This window comes from Aulonocara sp. 'chitande type north' Nkhata Bay, linkage group LG13 (assembly GCF_057382095.1).
Source record: "Aulonocara sp. 'chitande type north' Nkhata Bay isolate Kocher_YH1m ecotype deep benthic linkage group LG13, A_spYH_male_GT1.1, whole genome shotgun sequence".
Lineage (NCBI taxonomy): Eukaryota > Metazoa > Chordata > Actinopteri > Cichliformes > Cichlidae > Aulonocara > Aulonocara sp. 'chitande type north' Nkhata Bay.
In genome coordinates this window covers 24160511-24182120 of record NC_141356.1, presented here as the reverse complement: position 1 = coordinate 24182120, position 21610 = coordinate 24160511, and the positions used below count along the sequence as shown (strand labels likewise).

Below are 21610 nucleotides of genomic sequence, written 5' to 3'. Positions count from 1 at the left end.
TAGCTTTTAGTTTTTATTTTACATTTAACATGCAGGTAAACCATCCTGCAAAAGGGTGAATATATTTGACAAAATAAAACCTTTGTCTGTTTATATAAGTTTGTATTATTTTTTTCTTCTTTAAATTGTCATGTATTCATAAACAATGGCAAGTGCACAGAACAAGAAATCTTGTCAGACATGCTTCCCTAATGGTGCTTGACCATTTTTAGTACACAGATTATTTGATAGAGAACAATGTAACAGAATACTGCAGCTATTACTATATTTAGTACATAAACATGCGTACATACATACAACACAATTAAAGGAGTTCATAAACATTAAGGAGTTTCAGAGGTTGCATTGCTCTGTGGAATAGAGAGCACCAAAAGTCTCATATTAATAATTGAATTGAATGTGAAATATGGAGGCACGTGCCTCATTTAGTCTTTAGACTGTTCTGTAACATCCAAAATTGGAGCCTCTCTGGACCTCACCCAGGAAGCAGGCATATATTAAGGCCGTGTTTTGTTTTAAAAGCAATCAGTAAGATACCAAAATCAATTCAATTAATAAGTAACTGATGAAGTTATGTCAGTATAGATTTCTTACCTCATTTTAATCCCCAAAAATGAAAAATTTAAAATGAATATCATATGTATTTTTTTTATTTGTTAATTATGCAAACAAAGATGGATTAACGATATAATTATGCATTCAGACTCCCAAGGTTTGTACTGGGGGGATTTTCTTTCCCCTTAAATTTCCTTTTTTGTCTTTTTTTTTTTGTCTTTTTTTTGTCTTTTTTTTTTGGAAAAAAAAAAAGGCAGGATAGCTACTTGTTTGTGTCTTGTTTATCAGATGCCAAGTAGCAAACTAGGTCAGAAATTAGCACTTTTTTGTTATTTTAGTTTATTATGATGGTATTGATATTGCTTGGGCTTAAACTGCAGTAGCAATGCATTTCCTGGAGACAGGTCTGACCAAAGTCATGGTTGAGGAAAGTAAAACCTTGCCTCCCACACAAAGGAGAAAATACATGTAACTGCATATCAAATATTAAAATATATGCAAATGAAATGGATATACTTCTTTCCAGAGATGTTGCAGTATTGCGTTTTAGTGTTGTAAAAAGCCAGTAACTACATAGATAAATAGGCATTTTCATACATACAATTTAGCAATGTTTGGTCACAAAACATTTCTGGGACTGTTCAGAGTTTCTAATGCAAACCTTCAAACACCTGATCTGGTTTAGCTTTTATACTAGCTGACTTTTTATGTGAATTTGTTGTTAGTGTTTTATCCCGCTAATTTCAGAAGAGAGCTGTGCATAATGACTGCAGCTATTTCCACTCAAACTCCTTTCTTCAACAGTATGCCACCATTTCTACGCGTGTGCTTACTGTCTACTCCTATTAAAATGGGGAAAAAAATCTTTTCTTACTGGAGGTCTTTGTGCTAACCACGTTTTTTTTTTAAATAAAAAAAGTACTTGGCAAGTTCTAGTCTCTGGCAACATTTGCAGTGAGCTAACTTCCTGTTTAGCAACTTGTTAATATTTTTATGTGGTTTCTTGTGGCACCATGAACTCATTTTAAAAATGAAAATTGTGGCCTCAACTCAAAGGACTGGACTCCATGCTAATACCAATGAGTGAAACTACCAATGAAACTGACTTTTTTTTCATACCAAGTTTGGAAACCTATCAGAAATGGGCCTCCACACTTATCTGCTGCCATCATCTATGGATGCCAGCATTATTGATATTTGGGATAAAAGTGAGCTCTCTGTGTTGTCTCTGTGGAGTTGGTCTGCTGTGAAGCCCAGATCAGAGGCGCTTCTGCCCAGAGATGACACTGACTGAGTCACAGGCTACTAAAGAGACTTGTTTTATTTATTTAGTACATATCGTATATAACACATGGCTAGGTCTGCACAGGTCTGACAGACTCTGGCATCTTCTCGATTGATGAGGAGGACAACTTTTTGCTGCGTGACAGAGATTGAGGGAGGGTGTGCTCAAAAAACTAGGAGTTTTGGCTGTCACAGCAGAAAAACTGAAGTTCAATTAACTGGAGAAAGAAAGAAGACTCTCTGTGGCCTCCTTTGTAATATTATCAGCTGCGTAATTTACAACCCGAGAGTTTCAAAAAAAAATGTTGCTCACCACTCAAGTTACTGAGGCAGATATTATGAAAAGCTGTGTTTTAGATTAATGAACCAGCAACAGGGGGCTCTTTTGACTTTTAAATTAAATTCTTAGAAGAACCATTTTTCAGGCTGAGTTTGGCCTAACGGAGACACATAATTTTTGGTCCTTGTGATCACAACACACGGATGCATCAAACCTTGACTACTACAGACGAGGATCGCAGTCATTAATATGAGCATGAAAATGCAGCAGCGGGTATTGTAATTATAATGCAAAAGCTTCCATCGTAACTCCATCTGTGCTCCTTCTTGAGGATCTTCGAGTCTGAGTGACTAATGACTAAATGACTAAACCGGTTTTATGAAATGATAAAGTACAAGATGTTGGGGGCACCAATTAAAAAGCCCATTAAAATACCACCACCCTCTTACGTTTTACAGCTGGTAGATTAGCAAGGCATGTCAAGGGCTTTTAGTCTCTGCAGAATTTCTATGTATACTTGTAAGTTTGTTAGCTCTAAACTTTAGTCACTTTTTCACACTTTGTCACATTTGAAAATCACTGGATTACGTGATCCATGATGTTAGGTACATGTAAAATGTACTGAATGGAAAAGGGTTGGAATTAAGGTAGTGGTTGAAATGTCAGTAAATGATAATGCATGAACACACTGTCAGATGTAAGGTATGTTTGGTCATTAGCTGAGCTGCGGTACTGTGCTAAAATCTTGAGCCAACAACTCATTTCTTTGTGTTTTGCTAGGGACAATACAACATGTGAAATAGGTGCAGGGATTTATTGAAATGTGCAAACATAAGGAAAAAACAAACGTTTGCACAGTACTCTACTTATAAACAATTAATCTTGTATTGTATATGTATAAAGACAAACTGATTGTCTTAAATACAATTCATGTCAGTCATTTAATATTTTTAATCACAATGCGTAAAAAATAAATTTCTCCAAAATTATGTCACAATAGCAGCCATAAAGCAGATAAAGGCAATGGCAGGTTTAGTTTAGACAGCTAGCCATAACAAGGAGAGTGCCACTGAGTGCCTATTGTTGTAATGTTTTAAAGATATGATACATCAAATGTGTTGGTTTAGAAAAGTAAATAAAAAAAAATCGACTTTTTTGAATCCCAAATGTTGTTACAACATGGACAGATCTTCTGGGTGTTAATATTTTTGTGGCTAAAACTAGTAAAAGTCGTAGCAGGATCTCATTTCAAAGCTTTTTCAGGTAAAGCAGTGACTCGTGTTTGGTTCTGGTTGTTTGTGATGGCTGCCACAAAGAATACTCTCACTATGTCACAATATGTGTGTATCTCTCAAGAACCCAAAAAGAAATGAACATAACCGGTGTAACTGTCATGGCCAGTGCAATGACATTTTCTTAAAAAAAAAAAAAAAGTTTACCCAATTTCCGTCAGTAAAGTGCCATTTTTCCATATTTGGTGTTTTCAATAAAGCTGTGTTGTGTACATGTTGCTCTAAATAAAACGGCTCAGGGCTTGAGCATCTAGGAGGTGCTGGGGCAGTAGGACGTAGGGTTGGCTGCTAGTTCCTGCATTATTAAGCTTCCAGTATTTTTTTTTTTTTTCAAAAATCTAATTTGGCCACTTAGGAGTCAACCAATCCTCAGATTTAACTGGCTTTACAGGATTTGTCCCAGAGGCTGTAGCAAAGTTTAATTACTTGCTGATTAAAAGCCGTAAAATATAAACCAGAAGGTGACTGTGCTCCCAGGGATGATAATTATCAATTTTAGAGATTTGCCTACATAATATGTGGAATAGTCCACAGAGATCTGAGGCAGTATTTTCAGTTATCTAAGGCAGACTTTGAATGTTCATATAAGAGTGAAACTTAAAAATCATTTTATGTTTTTCTTTGCAAAGTTATTTGAGAAAGGATACCCAATATTAAGCACATGACACATAATAAAAACAAAATTTGTACAGACTGCTGCTGTTAATGTTGGTTGCTGGTTGCCTAATGATGGCCATTTAAAGTTGTATGACCTTCACGTTCCAGCCTATTTGCTTTTAAATATTTTTAAAGCAAAATATTTGACCAGTATGTAGAATGAGTCCTTTAAAAAGCAATTTAATTGCATTTTTTTGACAAACCAGTTTACCGCATAGTATAATAAAATATTATTTAAGGTGAAAATCCTTTTACGTCTTAGTCATTGATTTATTTATGACTGCTCTTCATTTATAGGTACAGTTTTGGTGGAAAACATGCAGATAAATGGCCGTGCCCAAGACCCAGGCAGAACCATCTCATTGACGTTGTTGGATAATTTTGACTACTGGGTGATATTGGAACCAGCACGGCAGAGACTCTACCTCAACAGCACTGGGCGTGTTCTGGACAGAGATGTGAGTACAGTACTGAGGGTTTATTTCTCAGCTTCCTCTTGCCTTAGTTATGCCAAATCATCAATACAGTAAGAAAATAAACCCTTAGCCATTCCAACAAATATGTAGCTGGGAAACAGATGTATGGATAGATGGATTTAGAATAACACAAGATATGGTGTAGCAACAGAGTTGCTTGTAATTTGTGTCAATAGGCCGTGGTAATTCACTCTTAGCCTTAAAGTGATTCAATGACAAAAAAACAAAAATGTCCATGTGTCTGTGCAACACATTACAGGTCCTAAGTACATACACACCTGTGTAAATGGTGCAGTAAAGGATCCATGATGCAGGGTGCATAGTATTGCTGTCATAGTGAAAAGGTGTTTTAAAGCATGTGTTCAGATCATACGGACTAAAGAGGAGGAGGTGAATGTGGAGCTATTAACAGGAATATGCCATGAATGCATATAGAATAAATAATAATGGAAGTACATGTGTGGGACAAAGCTCTGCAGCTGAAAAGAAGAGAAGTGATGGAGGGAGCTAGTTAGCCAAATTACACTATGTGGAAAGTTGACCCTTGCTGCTAAACTGAGATGAGCGTAGTAATGGCAGTATGATGAGATGCTGCCTTTCAGTATAGTGTATTTGCACTTTCATCCTTTATAATAGTTTTCTTACACTGCATATTCACAAATAAATATTGGGCTGCCCCTGGTAGCCTAACAAACAATCGCCCTCATTAGGTTTTACCAATGCTATGCAAGCATGATAGCTAACAAGCAGATTTCATACTGGAACTGTGTCGCTTTCCACTGTTGTTATTAAGTATGCCTATTGCTCTTTACAAACTGTCAGATACAATACGCTGTAGGTTATTATGACTCCATTATATAAGAAACATGGGAATTAGAACTCTACAATTTCCACAGTGTTATATAGCATTTTTTTTCTTTCTTGTTATTTGTTTTTCAGCCCCCCAACTCCATCAGTACCATCGTGGTTCAGGTGCAGTGCACAAATCAGCTGGTTGGTACTATCATCTTGCATGAGGTACGGATTGTTGTGAGGGACAGGAATGACAACGCCCCTCGCTTTCAGCAGCCACGCTACTATGTCGCAGTAAATGAGGTAAGGGAGCAATTCCCTGTGCCCCTATGCACGAATCTTAAACACAGTGTACTGTCATGCGTTGCTGTTTGCCAGAAATGTTTGATAACTGTGAGGCAGAGTGGGGCAGATTTTTAAATCTAATGCCTCTTTCCTTTACATCTGAGACAATTTGTCAGACATTTAAAATAATGGTACGACTCAAATGGCTGTTAGTTAATTGTTTGTTGTTAACAGCGTATTATTCATTGCCTATATTTAGTATTTATGTTTAGGCTTTGATATTTACACCATCTGCAACTCGCATACATCTAGTGAGCACTAGAAATGATAACCTTTTTTTTTTTTTTTTAATTCAAATACACCTGCAACACCTGCAGTGATTCAAGATAATGCATCAAATCTTCAGACTTTCTAGTCATATGTTTTTGAGATTAAATGAGAGCTCCCCGCTGAGTTCTAAGCAACCACAACTTCTGTTCTTTGCTGTTCACCCTTTGTGTGCTCTGCATGTTCAAAATTCCTGTCACAGTGTGTTATCATAGCCACGTGCAACTGCCCTAACAGTACAGTGAGTCAGTCTACATTGCTGTCAACTTCCCTGAACAAGATCTCCTGCCCACTGCCTGGTTCTGTGGACTTTGCTAAGGGCTCTTGGGAACAGCAGTGGTTCTCATACTTACTTTTTGTTATTCTGTCAGCAGTGCACGTAAGCTTTCAGACTGCTGCTGACTCCAACATTTTCCCTTTTTTCCCCATTTTTTGGGGATATTAATGGGATGGAGCGGCAGCAGTAATAGCCATATGAATGTTCTTTCTGCTGTAAGTTGACGTTGTACTCACAGGGGGCTGTTAGAGCTGTTGACTTTTCTTTTTCCCTTGCATATTTTTGTCTAGCTCACACCACCTGGAACAACAATTTTCACTGGCTTCTCGGGAAATAATGGTGCTATAGACATTGATGATGGACCTAATGGACATATAGAATACAGCATCATTTACAACCCCAGAGACCCGGTATATGGACAGATCGCACATCATAATAAGCATCTTCTACACAAATGCAGATTTCTTTATTAATCACAGTCCATGGCTTTCTCTTTCAGGCATCTAACAGAACAGTAGCAGTCAGCAACAGCCTTTCAGGAAACATTATTTTGGCAGAGAGACTAAACTACGAGGACAGAACACGGTACCTGGTTTTGGTCCAAGCCAATGTAAGCAAACGCATCTGCATACACAAACAGCCAATACTGAGTTGAGTTGCATGAGTTCAGATTGACGAATGGAGTCATCACGTATAAATAGGCCATGATTTATAGATGCTTTTGAGTGTGTCTGCCTCCACAGTGCACTTGAGGTTAAAGAACTATTGTTGTCACTAAAACCATTTCTCTAAATGTTGTGATATTTTATTTGAATTAGATCAAACTAAATATGAAGCCAGTAGCTTGCTGCTTTGATGAAGTCAGTGTACGCACATTTTGTATTTAATAGAGTATATTCAGGTTGATTGTGATGCAGTGTTGAGAAAAATGAACCCTCCAGGGTTTCATTGCAGCTTTTTTTTTGTTTTATTTTGTTTTGCTTTAAGCTGCCTTCGACATAGTTGGTATACCAGAACAGGTTTGATTTATAATTTATTTAATTATGGATTTTTGGACAAGTGAAGGGGGGGGGGGAATAATTCTTAATTCAGTATGACTTGCACTGAAGCTTCCTCGCCATTCACTCTGAATGTTTGATGCTGTGTGTTGCTAGTCTCATAATGATGGGCTGTTGCTTTGATTTAGTTGAGTTACTTACTAGTTACTGGTGAAGTGTTATGAAAAGTTTAACTTTTCAGGTGGCAGCGTAGGCACGAGCTGATTTGTGTTGATTCAAGTGTTCCAGCACAGGTGGTAGCCAATCACATCAATCAAAGAAACACCCAAGCTGAATGATTCAAAGCCTTCTCGGCCAACATCCAGATCTTAAAATATCGAACCTCTCCCCTGGCAACATGTACCATGATTCATATCATAGTATCTTTTCCTAATTACCCATTACAGAGCCGCTTTCCCTAACAAGCAGCGGTCAAATATAACACCCTATACTGTGAGGTGAAGTGTTGCAGGACAGATAATCATTTAACACTCAACTCGTCCTCTATTCTCTACATTTCCTGCATGAAAGAGCAAAAGACTCAACTCTTTGAACTGGCGAGAGGTCCTCCAGGGGGATTTCATTTTCTCTTGCAAAAGGATGTCAGGGTAAAGAAAAGGAAGAAGACATGGTATTTACTAGAACTCTGCACTGCTTGTGTCAAGAGTTCAATTATACTGAGAACGTAAATCTTTGAAGTGCTGTGCTGCTCACTTCTCTGGATACCACTCAAGGAAGCAACAATACTACGGGGGAATCTTTAAGAGTAGCTGCGCCGCTGTCGGTGTTTTATTGTACAGAGCTGTATTTTTGTGTAAGAAAAGATTCTTAATGAATGTTGATAAGTGCTCTTCAGTCTCATTTAAAGTCTGTAAAGTTGCTATGAAACAAAACATTAAGCAGGTCAGGCATCTAACTTTATAAACGGCGAGATAGTGTTAATTGATATTTCACTCAGAGGGTTTAGGTATGAGAAAAGCCATCTATGAAACTTGTGAGTTGAGTTGTATTGAAATATGCAAAGCATTTATAGAAGAAGTACGACAGTCTTCCATACTTTCTGTAATTTCAGTGCCCAATTCATCCTGCCAGTGTTCCCTGAGTGATTTAAAGATGGTTATTTAAAGTTGTGCAGATGTTTGGAGAAAAAAAATGACACACACCACCTTTAGTATATGGTTGGATACTCATGAGACACCCCGAAGTGATGAAGCTTTTTCTTGTACAGTGAGATATCAGCCCTTTAAAAATTGCCACAGTTGTAGAAAGTGGAAGAAATATGAAGGTGGAAGCTGAAATGCTTTCTGCCGTTGCCAAACAGCAGTGAGGCTATCATTTTAAAACATAGCTGGAGATGATGTAGAGCTGGGCGATATGAGATTTTTTCATATCACGATATGTTTTTTTCATTTCAGGCGATAACGATATCTATCACGATATAAGCCAAATAACTATATTTGTAAGATTTAAATGTGCCGTTGCTCACAAGTAAAATGTGAAATAATCAGCAGCTTGTTTTTAAATATTTATTTCCCATAATAAGTTCAACAGGGTAGATGTACTTAAGGAACATGAGACTTTTTCAGATAAATAAAGGCAAATATTGCAAACTACACAAAAGGCAGCCGCTAAAGCGTTTAAGTTTCAAAATAGAACAAACGAAACAGACTAAATTGTCAATTCCACTTAGAAATAAAGTATTAATTCTAAAAATAAATCTTAGTTTGTTTTACAGAAGAACAGACAAAACTGACTAACTTTTGTCAATATCAAGTAAACTGAGAACTAAAAGGAAATTCTCAATCTCTCCTTGTTGTATAGCTGAGCTTTTCAAACAGTTGTAACAGTTACTTTAGTCTGACAAAAGCCGAATGATGAATTAGCGCTTCCAGTCAGAGACTGAGGCTACGTCCACACGTACACGGGTATTTTTGAAAACGGAGATTTTCCGTTTTCGTTTTAAAAAATAATCCCGTCCACACATAAAGGGAGAAATGAAAGAAAACGCTGCTATGAACATGCCAAAGCAGCAGGTGGCGCTAGATTCCTAACCGTGCAGAAATGTTGGCCAATCAGAAGTCTAGAAGCCTTGGTGGGAAAAAGTAAACAAAGCTGGGGCATAGAAGCAGAACCGAGTCGTATGTGTGGAGGGACAGTAACTGTGTGTATATGTAAGCATTTAAACACTGCAGAGAGTAGAATTAACAGTATTGTAGAAATTCATTTCACCGAAACAATAACGTGGCGCACAGTGTGACGCATGCACCAGTTTATTGTATTTCCAGACTTGCTTTCGGCACAATTTACAGTGCACGCTACTCTGTTTTTTGTCAGACTTGAAATAGCCGAAATACCTTCACACTACGGAACTTCTATGGCTCTTCCGTTCGACAATCTCTCTGGCATTGGAACCATCATCTGTTTTCTCTTCGGTCACACTCGGTTGATTTTTCTAGTCGGCACACTCATTTCCTCCAGTGCTGGCTCCATTACCCGCTGGCTGCTTCCCAAACAAACACACGTGCGGCTTGGCACTTGTGCTGTACGTAACAAGTCACGCGACGTGACGCTGCGGCTGTGATTGGTTCGGCTCTGCTACTGAATTTGGATCAGCTGACCTTTTTTTTTTTTTTCTTTTTTTTTTTAAGAGGACAAGAGCGGCGAGGTCTATCGCGATAGCTTAATTTCTCTATGAGTAAAAGTTATATCGCGATACATATCGTTATCGTTCTATCGCCCAGCTCTAAGATGATGTATGTCTCGATTCAAGTTGTAAAGACTCGGTCCTAAAGAATTTGCGTAAATGCATGACTAAAGCTTGTCAGGGTGTTCAGGTATATTTCAGGAGATTTCAGTATAGACACATGAGACCAAATCATGAAGTAGTTTTGGATTTTTCGACTGCTTCAGAAAGTTGCTCAATCTGTAGCCATTTGCTTGTCTTCCAGGACCGCGCTCCATTCCCCCCTAACCGACTAACAGCTACCGCAACTTTGACTGTGGATGTCGAGGATGGAGACAACCTGGGTCCCATGTTCCTGCCTTGTGTTTTAGTGAACAACACTCGTGACTGCAAGCCCCTCACCTACCATGCTGCTATCCCTGAATTCACTGAACCGGTAAGAGCCAGGCAGACAGGCAAGTGTGAACACACTGCTATTCCACAAGGTCATTTTAACAGATTTCCTCCTGCTAATATATGCATGTTTATGTTTTCATGCATGGAGGCTGGATTTTTACCTGTCATTCTGTATGTGTGCATATGCACAGTATACATGCTATTCAGATTTGTGAGACATTTGTGCCATATGTTCACATTCTTGTTATATGTTAATCTATGTCACGCCTTTTAAATACCCTAATTGCCTCATTATACCTTGTCTTTGCCTCCTCACCTGAAGACAGAGTACAATTTGCAGTTTATTACTGCATTTTGTTTTCCATTGTACTCACAAATTAAACTGAAGCATGAGATGACTTGGGATCACATCTAAAAACCATTGAGGGGAAAAAGAGAGGGAAATTCATATAGATCCGAGGTGGCGAGAGCAACTAGTGCACCAACAGAATTTATGTTAGTCTATACACGATTAGTTGTTTATTTATAAAACATATTTTATATTTGCTGTGTATCTCCATGCATGTAATAGTCATTAGAATGAACAAAAGTGAATCAAGCTGCGGTTTCCTCAGAGGAAGGTAGAAGCGCTCCTTTTATTTTGGACCTTTTTGTGTTGTGGTTAGCTTAAATATCCCCCCATTTATATGGCCATGAATGTGAATCTGCTTTCCAGTAGCCTACTCTTATTCCTGTATATGGTTAATGTTTTTCTTGTTATTTTAAGTATAATTTTCCTAACCAACACACTTATAGTTGGACCAGCTGCATTGTGAGGAATTATCGGATTCATTTAGCTCAGCTCAGGCAGTTGTGTGGAAACGGTTTCATCAAGTATGGCTTAAGTGTACTGTGGTGACATGTTCCGAACATGAGAGATAAATGGAATCAAATTATATTGAATGGAGCCAGAGTGTGACACTAAATAACACAAAATCCTGCAATAAAGACACAGTGGGATATATATAGATGGGTATTTAAAAAAAACAAAACCCTAAAGTTGCGGTTTTTATTTAGGGTGGCATAGTGAGTCACAGTTGTTTGTCCAGACCTTCCATTGATAGTTTGTAATTTATTATTTATGATAAAAGGTTTTCAGACTGTTATGCAAGACACGGCAGCACCAGCTACACAAACCAAAGCTTTTCATCATCTGTTTAGCAGTTTGTTTGTTTTTCCTCCTGTGAACACAGCATGGGTTCACCATACCTCCTTACCCTTTACTGTCGATATACATGCTTATACGACTTCTGATTTGGTCTCTGATTGTTTGGGGGTTTTTTTCTCTTTCTTTTTTTTATTTTTTGGGGGGAATTTTGCAGTGTAACACTAACATGTCTGTCCACTGGGAGAATTGTCTTCTCATAATTGATGAGTGTATTGTAATTAATCACAATAGCTAGACAGACATTATTAAGTTGATTTGTATTTATTTTCTGCCCTGGGGGGATATAATGTGGGCTCTGGAGTCCCCTGGATAATGACTGCTGAGGGAGGGTATTATAGCTAATCATCATTGTGCAGAGCTAGGGGGATTTGATTTAGCGCACCTCCAGACATTGTAAAAGCGAGAGGGTTGGTTGGGGAGGGGTGTAAGGATTACTCCAGAGCTGATGGATATAAATATACCCCCTCAGGGAGGGATTCTTCTTCCAATGAGCTGTTAGCCATGTGCCTATCTACACTAAGGAAGTTTAGCAGTGGCCCCTTAGCATACACGCACATACTGTGTCAGCCATATGGAGGCGTTTTGCATGAGGAAAGGTATTCTTAAATGTGATGTGCTAAACATATTCCCACTTAACCATATGTTGATGCAAATGCATAAAGGTAAAGCCAAGGTAGTTAGTGCTGATGATGTATGAGTGTGCATAAGCGGGGGAAATTATCCTAAAGCACCACTAGCAGATTATCTTTTATGTCCAACACTATCAGGTACATTTACATGCATGGAAATAAGAAATCTATAAGCTTCGGTTCATTGTTTTCCTTATTCTTATCATTATGTTATGGTGCTTACCAACAAGCTTACTGAAGTATATAGCCAGCAGGTTATATATTTTTTTCTAAAGGTGAGAAGAAGAGTTGATACTATCAAAATGTGGGGAAGGAACACATGGCTGTAGCTTTCTACATTTCTAGTGTTATTCACTAGAGGCGCAAAAGAAAAGCCAGCAAGGCACAGCACTGCACAATAACAGCAGTTCTCCTATCAGTTAATATTAATAAGTGCTATAGTGTATAAGCAGGTGGAACTGAGGCGACGTCTAATCACAGCAGCTCTACTTTAAGGCAGAAAGCACTTTAATGGGCTGGGCTGAAAGCGTAGAGTAGCTTCTCTGGAGAATGCTGTTTTTATGTGGAAGAGCAGAGTTGCGAGGACTGTGCAAAACATCACATAAGATTATACAGCAACCAAAATATTGATATAGAGCACACAGAAAACTTTCTGGGGCAGATCTTTTTTTTTAAAGAGGAATTTTCTATTGCAGAACAGTTTCCGGGTTTTTTTTTTGCTCTGCATAAAAATGCAGTCAGAGTTATTTTAGGTGATCCATGCAACAGTGAGATCTAGAGGAAATTAATCAATTTGCATTTTGATTATGTTGCTGTATTGTTGACTCAGCCACCCCTTGTTGCAGAGCAAACTGAACCCACTGAATGTTACCCCTCCGATCCGTGCTGTGGACATGGACAGAAATATACAGCCCCCAAGTGCCAGACCAAACATTCTCTACTACATCCTAGTTGGTAGGTTCATCACGTATTTTCATTGATTTTTACACTTTTAATGTCTTTGGCTGAGCTGATGCCATGATTTTCCTTTTTAATATTTCTTCTGGGGTTGATTCTACCATAAATGTTCTTATTTTATATTGCAGGTGAACCAAACACATATGCAGCATATTTCTCTTTGAACAAAACCACTGCAGAAATGCGCGTCCTGCAGCCAATCAGCCGGGACTTGTATCAAAAGTTCACATTAGTCATCAAGGTAAAGTATAAAAGTATATTTGACTTATTCATTCCTCGAAAGTTGAATTGTTTCAATCTGCCCTACACAGACACAGTTCTTGAGAAATCTCATTAAACTTAACTTCAATACAAAGCCTGTTCACTACATTTATGTAACAGTGCAGTGTAATGTTAGTAATTACGACAAATTGCATTTGCAAAAATTTGCAGTAAATTAGTGTCAACTATTAGACTATGGAACGCCAGGACTGCCATAATGAATTAATTAAATACACCATTAAATAATTAATTAAATGTGGCAATAATTAATTAAAATTGGAATTAATTAATTAAATAAATAGTTATGACACATGTAATTAATTAATTATTGACACATTTAATTAATTATTTATGTATTTCACATTTTAATTAATTATTGACACATGTAATTAATTATTGACACATTTAATTAATTATTTATGTATTTCACATTTTAATTAATTATTGACACATTTAATTAATTATTGACACATTTAATTAATTATTTATGTATTTCACATTTTAATTAATTATTGACACATTTAATTAATTATTGACACATTTAATTAATTATTTATGTATTTCACATTTTAATTAATTATTGACACATTTCATTAATTATTGACACATTTAATTAATTATTTAATGATATATTTATTTATTTCATTTTGGCAGTCCTGACGCCTGGCTCTCATCATGAAATAATTTTATCTGTCAGCCTCACCCATCAAACTCAGGGGGCGGGGTTAACGCTGATCGAGTCAAAACCATTGCTTTGGCCTGGTGGCCATTGTTTCTAGCACACAACAACCGGCATGTGGAAGCTAACAGAACTGAGCTTTGAAAAACCCTGTTTGTGTGTTACCAAATACCGTTTTAATATTTTTTTAGCCGAGAATGTAGTGGTTTAATCTTCATGTGTCTGGTCGGTTTGTCAAGATACAGCCTCTTTGCAAAAGTGTTTCGATGATTTCGGAGATGTCTGCCCAGTCTCACGGCAAAGCGTGGGATAGACCCGCTCGCCTCGCAAGCAATCCCACCGACAAAGCGCAGGCCCCGGTACACAGCTGTAGTAACCCCCGCTGACTTCTTTTACTGAGGTTATATTTATCGATGTTTTATTTCCTGATGTTCTTATGTGTCCTACGTGTTTCAGTCGCCAATTCTGAATTATAACTAACATTAAAAACATGTTTAAGGAGGAGAGAGAGCAAATAAATCTGTTTAACATCTGATCTTTGGGTTTTTGTTCAGTAATCAGCGTGACCTGTGTATAAACACATAAAAGAGATAACGTTGGTGTTTCCGTCATGTAGTAACTGCTGGCTTTAACTGTACAAAGGTTGTTCGACACTATGAAACACATACAGACTTCATGATGTTCGGCTAATATTTTTATTGTGAATATTAATCATGCTGACCTCGCTCTGTACACCACGCAGCGAGGTCAGCATATCCACGATATCCTCAGCTCCATGAGTTAACACAAAGTTTCCCAGCTGACTATCTAACTGCCAACTATTCCAGAGACGTGAAAATATACAGCATAAAGAAAAGTGTAAGAGACTCAGCAGCAGATTAGAATAACAGTTATACATTTAATAAATCACCAAATGAATCCAAGAAACGAGCAAACCTGTTCCGACAATTTGAATTTGTATTCCCTCAGCTGCAGACTCGCTGCTGTTTAAATGTTTGAAAAGGAAGATTAGATATAAAAAACGTCAAACATAGACTCAGTCTGCCTTCACATTTGATATGAGGCCAGCACGTATAGTGGCCTCAGCAGGCTATTACTGAAATACACGTGCTATATCATAAACTATGATATAAATAGGGAGGTCCTATTAACATGTTTAGTTTTAAAGGACACCTTCCTGCCTTTAGTCTCATTCATGAGCAGTATTAGTTTTCTTCTAACATCCAGAAGTCTGCACAATGTGTTTCATAGTTTGTAACAAGCCTTTAACAGGTAAACATAACATGACCGAAAAAGCAAAAAAAAAGAAAAAAAAAAGAGAGAGAGTGTTGACATAAGAAGAGAAAATTCTCTCAATTATGGAGACAGACAAATGGTTCATTTATGTTTGATGTGTGTTTATTCCTCCCTAAATATCGTCGGTGAAGTTCGCCATGCATGTCAGATTTTCCTGCGCATTTTTATACCTCTGCCAACAGAGAGAGAAAAAAAATCACATTCTAACAGACAGCTGGTGCTTAGAATACAGTTGAATAACTATTAAAAAACAGATGATATTTAGATGATAGTTCAGTCTAACACATGTGCCAGTGAACCATTAAACGTCTGTGAAACTATGCAGTTATGAAACGTAACTTTAACCTCAGCCAAACCGATTTGCTCAGTTGTAAATAAAACAGCGAAGTAAACGTGACCCGACAGACAGAACCTGAGTGAATGAAGTCCAGCGTTTAACCACTGAGAGCTAAAACTCAGCTGAGGTTTGAAAGCTGTGCCGGTGATTGGACATCAGCCGCTGATAAAGCTGTTCGCCTATAAAGTGCTCTGTAAGGAAACGAGCTCCAGCAGCTCTGCGCTCGGGGAAAACACTATATTTACTTATCTTGTGCAGAAAAATGCGCTGACATTGCGTTATATCGAGCACCGGCTGCCCAGTTAAACTGTGACTATCACCAGGTAACTAGGCGTGTTTCTTGAATTAGCAGCAGGTGTTAAACAGCTGACAGATGAGGAGGAGGATGCATGCAGGTAAACTGAGGGTCTGTTGAGCTGATCGCTGGTTTCGTGAGAAAAATGTCAGCTCGTTCTTTATGTTACAGAAGCACAGAGACACAAGACCAGGCGGAAAGAGACGATCGTTCGGTGAAAATGAGAATCTGCGAATGCAACATGTGGAACACGGAGAGTGGAATATGTAAACAAACCGGTTAACGTAACCCCCTCGGTGCACTCTGCATGCTAACTGTTAGCAGAGCTAGTGAAATCTCTGAAAACATCTGAGCACTTTTGCAAACATGTTCTATGTTGACAACCTGACCAGACATACGTCGCGACATTCGCGGCTAAAACACTGTTAAAAGTGTAGCTGGTGACAGAAAAACGGGGTATTTTAAAACTACACCACCACCATTGCTGCCTGTGATTTGATCTGCATTCTGGGATAACTGGCTGCCCCAAGTCTACACAAGCAATCGATTTTCTAGGATCGACCTGTTTTGACTTACTTTGCACGGCAACCAATCAAATGTTAGAGAAGCTGCATGGGCAGCGTTAACCCCGCCCCCTGAGTTTGATGGGTGAGGCTGACAGATAAAATTATTTCATGACGAGAGCCAGGCGTCAGGACTGCCAAAATGAAATAAATAAATATATCATTAAATAATTAATTAAATGTGTCAATAATTAATTAAATGTGTCAATAATTAATTAAAATGTGAAATACATAAATAATTAATTAAATGTGTCAATAATTAATTAATTACATGTGTCAATAATTAATTAAAATGTGAAATACATAAATAATTAATTAAATGTGTCAATAATAAATTAATTACATGTGTCATAACTATTTATTTAATTAATTAATTCCAATTTTAATTAATTATTGCCACATTTAATTAATTATTTAATGGTGTATTTAATTAATTCATTATGGCAGTCCTGGCGTTCCATATTAGACATGCGCAGTCCTACAAGGATTGTTAAAACATTTACCGTGATAGAGCCTCATTGTCTGTTTCATCAGCTAAAGGTAAAATATTGATTTCTCTCCTTCCTTCACATTAGGCAAACAACACTACTTTATTCAAGATTTCAATTCTCTTCTATTTTTAATGGGCTTTTGCGAGATTAAGTTTGACTCATCTCTTAAAAACTTTAGCGTGCACCCTTACCTGTTCTACCCAGATAACCTCTGTCCTGAAGGCCATTAACCTTATCTTTAGCTCCTTAGGAGCTGGGGGTGAAAAATCTGTTATGATTTATGGACTTAGCAGGACAGGCTGCTGTGCCTTCATGAATCTTAATTTAGAGCATAGTCAGGAATTGCCTATGTGCTGCTGGTGCAGCAGTGCAGATGAACTTTCCATCTACCCATCACTAACCTCTAGACACCTCTGAGCAGTGTGTAACGTGCTATTTACTGGGATAGCTGGGGAGCAAAGAGATGAGAGGAAGATTTCCACAAGAAGAAGGGAGGCTGATCATATGAGAAGCTTTCTGCATGTCTTTGGGATGATTGTGCATAGCTTGAGGAAAGGAGACGGTTCAGAGGAGAAGGAGGAAAAGACCAAGAGAGATAGAGAGAGAGAGACGTGTCTGGAAGATGGTAGATGGAGCCTCATCTACCTGATTCATGTACAGGGCAAGGAATGATTATTCTAGGATTCAAAGGAGCAGGTGAGTAAGAATTAGACTTTTGTGCCTTGAAGGTTCTGCATAGTTAATGCTTTAGGTAAGGTAACAGTTAAATAATCAGGAGCCTATTTTAGACAACATGTGCTTTATGTTTTAAAAGTCATCACTGATGTTGACTTAGGTACATCTACTAAGGTGACTGCGGTGAGATTAAGCCAAATGTCAAAGGCAGACGTGACGGCTTGGTGAAAGTAAGAGAATGAAGAAATGGCACTCTAAATCATGAGGGAACACTGTATGTGAAGTGTATGTTATGGCTGTCAATGACAGCATTTTTGTTTTTTCCCTCAGGCGTTTGTGTGAGCAGATTGGATCTCTGGGTCAGTATAGTGCTGGTGTTCTTATTATCACTTTGATAAGGGGATAAGTAGAAGATGTTTGGGGAAGAGAATCTGACATGAGATTGTGATTGAAATAATAACAGGTATGAATCTCAGCTGGAGGGAAGCTCAACTGAATATGCTACAAGTGGGGTTTTTTTCTTTTCCCCATAGTAAGCTATACACATAAGGCAGTAAACATGAAGTCATGGGGAACCTGCTGTTTACAATTTTGCAGTACAAGCGCTTACATTTCTTATAATTGGCACTCTGCAACACAAGCCCAGTGAAATTGAGCTAATGTGCTGAATTAGTTCCAGGTCATGGCCTGAACTGATGTTCCCTTAGTCCCCCACTCCTTCTGTATTTTCAAAGCCTTAATGTTTCTGAAGCATCCCAGTGTGGGTGGCAAAAGTGACATATGTACTTAGGAGGCGAAAGATTGTAGTGACAGCCTGACCAGACCGCATTCATTAAGTTTCCTCTTACTGGGACATGGCAGTGTCAGATTCGACTCTAGTGTAAGTTCAGCTTCATTAGGTTTTGTGCAGTTTGAATGGCTGAGACAACATACTGATTTATGGAAATGTACTATGTTACTAAAGTGGCCATGTCACCCACCAGCCGTGCAGCAAAATGAAGTGGAAGGATTGTTTACATTGTTGTGATTGTTATGGATTCCTCTAGTTTGCTGTGTGTTTCTCTGTACATGGCACAAATGCAAACTGATTTTGGATGCAGGTTCATGTTTCACTTGTGCATTTCTTGGAGATTTTACAGCTCTGGATTTATCTTTCCAGATTTAGTTTGTAAACATTTTAATAGCTTAAGAGGACATATTGATTTTATGTAATGGGAGCTAGATTTTTCAAGAAACTTGTTTTTTTTTCACAAATGGACTGATACCTGATTGAGCAATGTAATTTTCACTCTTTCAGTGGTCTTGTAACAGAACATTTCTCTAAGCTCTGTTCCATAGCTGAGTGCTGCATGTCTGTTTTTGGTTGAGGATATTGACATGCTGAATAGATGAGCTGTACATGGGGATTTTATTATATCAGACTGCTCTGTGGTTGATTCAGAAGACAGAGAACCTTTACAGAAAAACAGGGATTTTTCACCTTCAGCAATGCAGACAGATTTGGTGTGAGCCTTTTTAATAGTGAAGTGGTTAATTTTGGCATTGAATCAGCTCGTAATATTCCCAAGAGCCTCCTTCTATCACTGGTCACTGATTTGACAGCAAAGGAGTGCCACTAATTGCAGTCCCTCTCCTACAAAGGATGGTATTTCTGTTAAATGCCCCGGTAATTACTAAGTTCTAATCCTAAATGGACCCCTGATTAAATTTAGTCAATATAGCTTTTTTAAAATTGAAATGACACTCAGAGAAATTATGCCTTTCTATTTCTGTGCCTGCATGAGAGTTGGAACAGCATAACTTTCCAGCAGAGTAGTCTTGTTGATATGGTATTTTCCACAGAGTGACTTTCACCCTTGTTCTTTCTTTTCCCTCTCCCAAGGCTGAACAGGATAATGGTCATCCCCTCCCAGCATATGCTAAAGTCATCGTTGAAATCTTGGATCAGAACAACCAGGCACCGTATTTCCAGTTTGCTACCTATCAGGGCTATGTGAGTGAGTCCTCCCCAGTTGGTACGACTATCTCAGCCAGTGCCAACCTTACCGCCCCCCTGGGAATCGTCGCTTTGGATAATGACATTGAGGAGGTACAGAGAGAAAGAGAGGCTTTATCAGCCTAAGCTTGCTGTCGCTTACTCTTTAAAGATGCCCATCCATGCATGGTTGCATACAAACACAAAGTACTTGTAGTGCATTGATTAAATATTGAGGACAGAGCCACATTTATTCATGTGCTTGTATCGCGTACTCACAGAAAATAACATGTGCATGAGTCATTGTCCCGCTATATTTGTTTTGTTGTTACAGCTGGCTCCCGGTGTTACACCTGTAGGTAAAAGGGCTGATTTTAAATGCTGTGGCACGCACAAACTCACACACGCACTCAAACCCACACAATGTTATAAAGGGATGTCCTGATCCAGTTTTGTGCTCTAATCTTTGATGCAAATCATTTTAAAGATTGACTAGCTTTTGATGCTGAGTTTAATCCAATATTCATGTTTTCCTGCATTATGCAGCTGCAGTGTGTACACTTAATAACTTAAAGTGGGCCTGTGCTGGGCCTCTGTTATTAGTAAAGGAAATTGAATTCAGAGATTTGGCTTAATAGTTTTGCTTTAAACTTGCAACATGGCTTCAGCTGGTTTCTTTCTAATGTGATATGATGGCCAAAGATTTAAAAATACATGTATAAGTCTTTGGAACGAGACATTTCCTTGCTTGATTTCCACTTCAAACAAAAGGTTAAATGCATTCCTTTTAGTTGTATTTATTTTGCCCACTCGCTTTACCTGATCTGGCACAATGTCAATGCGAATCTCATTCATTTAAACTTCACTTCATGTAGCCGATACAGATCAGTACTGCTGTTTCCCTTTTACCAAAACTGATTTGGGACATACCTACTTTTAATGCATGCATCATGGTGTGAAAAGTAAGAATACATTCAGAGCACTGATCACTGCTGGAGACATTCTCAGCGTCTAATTACCAACTTCATAATCCTGCTTTGTATTTGGAAAAAAAAAACTCTATTTCCTGCAGAATTCCTCCTCTTTTTACTGCAGAATTGCACAAATGATCAATTAAATGGTAATCGGGTCTCCTGTAATGATTGGTGTGTTGTACATCAATCAAGCTGTGTACTGACTTTTGTACTGGAATTGGAGTGTGTGTTTGGAGTGTTTTGCTTTGATTGGAGTGTCTTTTGTAATGTGCAGATTGCTGTTTCTGCATTTCTAAAATCAAAACTTTACAAATTGATTCTTCCGTGTGGGGTGTTAACCATTTCTTTGACAGCTTACAAAGTGTGCGTGCATGTGTGCATCCACCTCAGTGGAGAACTCTAACTCACTCACTGCACTGTTAGACTCGCACAGTGACACGCAGCTAAAACAAATGATTACTACCTTTAGTTCATCTTTCAATACATAGCAAGTCTTTGCAGAAGATTAACACATCAAAGTGGAAACAGAGATAACAAAATCAATAAGCCACCCAGTCCCGATGTTTACCAAACTCTCTTAAGAGGACTCATTGATGGATGTGAATCGAAGCCAACTTGCAGCAGTGGACCACAGTTGTATTAACACAGCAGTGATCGTTATCAAAATGACTCTTTTTCAAAATGTTTCTCAAGCTTTTTGTTTTCATCTGGAAACCTTAAACCAAAAGCTGAAAACCCCATATCCTGCCTGCTTAATTTTTCCCCCTAAAGGAACAGGTGTAGTAATTAGTAAAGACGCCTTTCTATTGCTTTCATGATACAGTCACATTCATAAAGATGTGGGGTTCTTTGAGTGTTTCATTAATGTTAAAAAGACATTGGTTTAGGGCTCATTGCCTTCTTCTCTATTTTCTCTAGAAAGATGGGTGA

The 21610-nt window shown here is 38.1% G+C and overlaps 1 protein-coding gene across 1 annotated transcript in view; it reads left to right on the top strand.

Moving 5' to 3' along the window:
* Window positions 1-21610, top strand: part of LOC147316116 (protocadherin-15-like) — a 181365-nt gene that overhangs the window by 65278 nt on the left and 94477 nt on the right. The window contains exons 5-12 of the mRNA XM_086259324.1: window positions 4366-4526; window positions 5484-5639; window positions 6516-6635; window positions 6725-6835; window positions 10211-10381; window positions 13023-13131; window positions 13263-13375; window positions 19614-19820. Coding sequence (XP_086115450.1) covers window positions 4366-4526; window positions 5484-5639; window positions 6516-6635; window positions 6725-6835; window positions 10211-10381; window positions 13023-13131; window positions 13263-13375; window positions 19614-19820 — 1148 coding nt within the window. The remainder of the gene's footprint in view (window positions 1-4365; window positions 4527-5483; window positions 5640-6515; window positions 6636-6724; window positions 6836-10210; window positions 10382-13022; window positions 13132-13262; window positions 13376-19613; window positions 19821-21610) is intronic.